Source organism: Oncorhynchus nerka, linkage group LG28 (genome assembly GCF_034236695.1).
Source record: "Oncorhynchus nerka isolate Pitt River linkage group LG28, Oner_Uvic_2.0, whole genome shotgun sequence".
NCBI classification, from domain to species: Eukaryota; Metazoa; Chordata; class Actinopteri; order Salmoniformes; family Salmonidae; genus Oncorhynchus; species Oncorhynchus nerka.
The window spans coordinates 1,764,475-1,769,665 of record NC_088423.1 but is presented as its reverse complement, the minus strand read 5'-3'; the positions used below and the strand labels follow the sequence as shown (position 1 = coordinate 1,769,665).

Below are 5,191 nucleotides of genomic sequence, written 5' to 3'. Positions count from 1 at the left end.
ATCAACAAACAGTAGATATAGTACAGGTAGCATACTTAACAAGGTCTGGAGTCTTGGCTACATTATATTATGCAATGCACAACGTACTGCATATAGGTACTGCATATATTATTCATATATGTGCATATCATGTCCTTCGTCTTCTTCTAAATGCGTATTACTATTTATGACTTGAAACATTCAGAAGGCGCTAAAGTCATTGGAGATGAAACAACTTCATAGGTCAACCATTCCCCTGGTGACCTTTTGCAGGTTGAGGCAAGACACCTTAGAGAATGAGGAACACCTGCATGTTGGGCTAATGAGCCCTTGCAGGAGCACAACCACTCATTAACAACCTTAGAAACAACTATGAAGACATATGTTAAAAAAGGTGTTGTATAATGATGAACGTATTTTGCACTGGGAATTATTGAATTATTAGTTAGGGCCTACAGGCGTATAGGTCTGTCGGCCTAGTATAGAGGAGGGGATGACGTGCATTTGCTGTAAACTGTAAGATTATTATTAGCCAACCTCTCTAAATGTTGGAAAACTATCAAAGATCATGTTGTGTTGTTGTTTAGATAAAGAAGAACTGACGAGTATTGTTAGTAGGCCTAAACCAGGCAACGGTCCAAAAGGGAATCCAGATGTCTTACCGTCGCTGCAGGCCTTGCCCTGGTATCCAGTCTGCGAGCAGTCGCACTTGGGTTCGTGGTTAATGACATTACAGACCCCTCCGTTTAAACACATGTTGACCGCCGCACTGCAGAGGTCGTTAATGACCCCCGCGCTGTTTAGGAGAGCCGAATCTGTCTTGTTGACCTTTACGTCCGTTATCCATCCGGTAAAAGGCACCTGGTCCTTGACAGCAGCCAGCGTTAACCGTAAAGCCACAGAGCGTAATTCCGGCGGTATCCCCCCAAGGAACAGGTAGCTGAAGACAGTCATATCCTTTCTTTTCGACTTCACTTCGACCCATTTCACCTCTTTGTCCACCATTAGCGTCGTGTTTTTAAAGTTTCTCTTTATTGTCACCGTGTGCCACTGGCTGTCGTTCACCGTGGTGTTGGTTAGAACCATTGCAGGCTCAGCGCAGAAGATGGAGAATCGAAGACTGAGTTTACCGTTGTGTATTAGGAGTTCTAAAAAGTCACAGAATCCCTCGTCATCGAAGTACACTAACAGCCCGTGGGAACTCTTGGTTTTCATGTTGAAGCTCATTTCACTCTCGCAACATGCATTCCACATTGGAAACCTGGCCCACTGGCCCTCTGCACCTGTAAACTCCATAGAGGCCCCTATGTCTACCATACAGCAGACGAGAAGGCATACCCATATTAGATGGGCTCCATGCCGCCTTGCAATAACCATGATGTGGCCAAATTGTTCTTTAGGCCTCGATAGGCTACAAAACCGCTAAATCAGATTTCAGGCGGGATTTTAATTTATCAAGCTAGAAATTAGGGCTGAGTGATGTAATACACGGACTGACCATTAACAATTGTGAATATGAAATGACACATTGTAAACCTTAACCAATTATGTCGTTGTCATATCCTACCAGCAAGCTATAATAGCCAGCCGGAAAAAAATATATAATCGTTGTGTATTGGTCCACTTCTCTGTCGCCCCTAAATCCGAAATCCTCAGTCTTATTCTTTTTTATTCGGTCAGACGATTTCCTTTCTTTTATGATACAGATTTTCTTCCAAAACAGTTGATGGTGATTCAGAAATCAAATAACAATTTTTTATTCTATTTCTCTTAGTTTTGGAACATGCATAAAGGCTACTTTCGGTCGGTGAGAGGCAGCTAGAGCGCACCAGCCGGTTCTACTGCTGCTGAAATGGCATCGATAACCCTCCTATTCACCCCAAGAAGATGTAGCCGGCATCCGGAATCTTTACTTTTGGCTTCTCACCCTGCATCCTCCAAAACGGGCGCTGAAAAGACCCCTCCAAAACAGAATGGTTGTAATTGGCTGATTGATACGCGTTGGGCGCGAAACAAGCCAATTGTCCCCCCTCCCCCTCCCCCCAAGGCCAGTCTCTGATCCACAAAGCTTCGGCTTATAACATAATGAGAAGATGATCTGTAAAAAAGAAAAGAAACATAAGAATGGACAGTTCATTTTGTTTAGTCATCTTTCCCTTTATCAACCCTAATAGGTCTTCACGGGTCATCAAAAGCAGCATGATCCACAATCCGCTGGTAGTAACCAGCTCTCACAGTATTACATCAGAATTAGACAGAGTACTTTCCATGAACTAGAAAAGTATTTCTGCTATTCCAGAGAATCATGCATATCTTAACTGCTAGAATCTTGTTTTGTCGGTTTCCTCATTATTTCATCTACCTTTTAACTCAGCTTCCAACAGAACTATGATAAGCGCATAATTGAATATTGAAATGATTTTGGAAATGTATTGGTAAGTATTGGCATGTATTTGAATATGCCCAAATATACAGACAAGTGCATTTTTAAATATAAATATTTAAATACTCCATGTATTTGAACATACGTCTGTTTAGTAATATGGGTATTTGAAATGTAATTGGAACAAGCAGGCTATCTGAAAATAGTTACAAATAGCCGAGTATCATGAGAAATTATTTGATAACCGATCAAATACTTAAAATCTATTCGGACACATTATTTTTAAATACTCAAATACACAGAAAATAAGTAGGCCTATTTAAGATGCAAATGCTTAAATACGCATGTATTTGAACCCAGGTCTAGACGGGCCAGACAGAAAGTGGCATTTCATTCAAACCTAAAAGAAAACCATCCAAATAAGCTGCCCCGTTTACTAGACAAACCATAATTGACAGAGGACTGAAAAATAGTTACAGAGATTCAAAACATATCATGCCAAATTTACCATATAGAATTCTAGAATGCCATGAAGATCAACATGAGATTCCAACCGGTCCCATTCCACTGTCTATCTCAACACATTAGATACTTTTCTATAAATTCGCACCTTCTACAGCAAACAAAATGAGCATGTAAACCTGTTTGTATTAGCACTTGCCAACATCCCCACAATCTTTCTAACAATTAAATACAATCTATTGATGACACAGTTCAAAACGACTGAAGTGCATTTTGGCTAAGTTTTCAACAGCTGTTCCGTTGCCCGTCTAGCAGCTCAACCTATTAGAGAGACATTAAATCATACATCAAACTAGGTATCGTTAACCTGCATTTAGAACCCGATCATGCATGTCCAGGACCGACTCAAATCATCATCTAAATCATATTTTTCCTTACCGAAGTATTGGAATGTAATCTCTTGTTATGTACAGCACATTTAATATTAATTCGGCTACCCACCAAATAGCATCACCATGCAGTGTTCTTCGACTCAAACTACCCCAATAGATCATCCACACTAAAAACCCTCAACCTCACACTATTTTAGCAAACTCTGAATTACTGCATCACTGATCATCAGAGACCGAGAAAAGAGTTAGCTCCACTCTCTTCTCCCCTATGTTCTAAAACTCAGCAACACCTTCATAACGATGGAAAATAAGTCAACGCATGGTCCTGTACCTTGGCTCTTCCCCCTATTCGATTCTCAGATAACGAAATAAAGTAAGATAAAACAGAGGAGCGGTAAAATCCTGTGATTATGGTGAGGGAGACACTGTCCAAACGTTGCAATCTTCCTCCCTGCAGCGCTCTGCCACCGACGGTCAGAAGGCAGAGACAGCGAGCGGGTCACGTGTCTCTCTCTGTGTAGCTGCCTGGCTGCCGTCTACTGGGGAGGGGAGGGGCCGAATGCTGCAGCGCCTTGGACAGCAATGCGCGCCGCTGCTGCCGGACGAATTTAATACATATCCGTCCACATTCACCAACCGACACCAGCTGTCGCCTCAACATACCTAGGTGATGTCACATTTCGTTATAAAACATCCACGATTTGCATGTTGATGAATTAGTGAAACGCACAGAGGTGGAAAAAAATATGGTTACGGAGCAGGGAACATTTGTTTTATGTCGGCAACGAGGGTGTCAAACGAAGGAGAGAGAGAAGTGATGCAATTCAACAACTTCTTCGTATGCAGGGACGGGATGTGGCGACGTTTGAGGCTGGCAGGGAGTTCTCTTGATAATGGGATTTTTCTTACCATGAACACATTCTGTTAGTTGAAGTAGTTTACGCTAAACGACATAATTGTTTCCCTCGGGTTAAAATAACACAGAGGATTGTAGTGGACACTGTCGTTTAGCTTCATAACCTACATCAATACTACACTGTATGGATATTGTGTATCATAATATATTAAACTACTTTGGGAGTGATGATACTTGAATATCCATGTGTAACTCTATGTTGTTGTATGTGTCGAACTGCTATGCTTTATCTTGGCCAGGTCGCAGTTGCAAATGAGAACTTGTTCTCAACTAGCCTACCTGGTTAATTAAATAAAGATGAAATACAAAAATAAAAAATATGTCTGATATGGTCTCGGCTAATTAAAAATATAAAACATGAAACAACCTAAGATTTCCATTTCTCTGTTCAACTACACATTTAATCCTGTCATTCCATCCCTAATTCAGAACATGTACAAATATAAGGCCGTAATAAATGAGTGAATCCTGTATTCCATGGCATAAATACAATTAAAATAATGGTCCTCGCGGAAACATTTGACCCACCGCGGAACCAGGACTATTTTACATTGATGTCTGAAGGCATCGAGGTCCAATCGATCTTCCTGATTCAGCAGGAAGCGAGGAACCGAACGTTTTAGAATTGCCCGAGAGGGGTATTTAGGGTCCTCTCTTCACAGTGTTACTTTTCCCAATTCAAGACTACTGGAACATTGTGATATTGCTGCATGTGTGTGTGTGTGTGTGTGTGTGTGTGTGTGTGTGTGTGCGCGGGTGTGTATGCCTGTCTGTGTGTGCTATAATGACATGGTCATGGGTAATGTTAGGCTGCAGACACAGCCAGTGGGAACATTCATGATCAAAGTATTTCCGTTATTCTACAGGGCAAACCAAACCATGTGCTCCAGGATCTAAACAGTAAAAAGTCAAGAAAAGGTTTTTCTTTATGGAACCCCCTCTAGTTCTTTCTCACATATCATTTGTCACAGGACATACCTTTTAAGTATTTGCAGTTCATCTAGTCTGGTTCCAAATGTAGTACACTATTTCCAGGCCCATGGGGAAAGGGTGTGATTT

At 41.3% G+C, this 5,191-nt stretch overlaps 1 protein-coding gene across 1 annotated transcript; it reads right to left on the bottom strand.

The window, feature by feature from the left end:
• Positions 1-216: 216 nt before the first annotated feature.
• Positions 217-1,892, bottom strand: LOC115122335 (neurexin-1a-like). Its single transcript, XM_029651540.2, has 2 exons — positions 642-1,892; positions 217-308 (listed from the first exon to the last, which is right to left on the bottom strand). The coding sequence occupies exons 1-2, from the start codon at positions 1,354-1,356 to the stop codon at positions 217-219; spliced, it is 807 nt and encodes a 268-aa protein (XP_029507400.2). The 5' UTR covers positions 1,357-1,892.
• Positions 1,893-5,191: the final 3,299 nt, after the last annotated feature.

What these genes read in the sequence shown, in the direction of transcription:
- LOC115122335 (XM_029651540.2), bottom strand. Translation starts at nt 1,356, where the DNA reads ATGGTTATTGCAAGGCGGCATGGAGCCCATCTAATATGGGTATGCCTT. An exon ending in GGGCAAGGCCTGCAGCGACG is followed by an intron (nt 309 to 641) that starts GTAAGACATCTG and finishes TGCTCCTGCAAG; the next exon opens with GGCTCATTAGCCCAACATGC.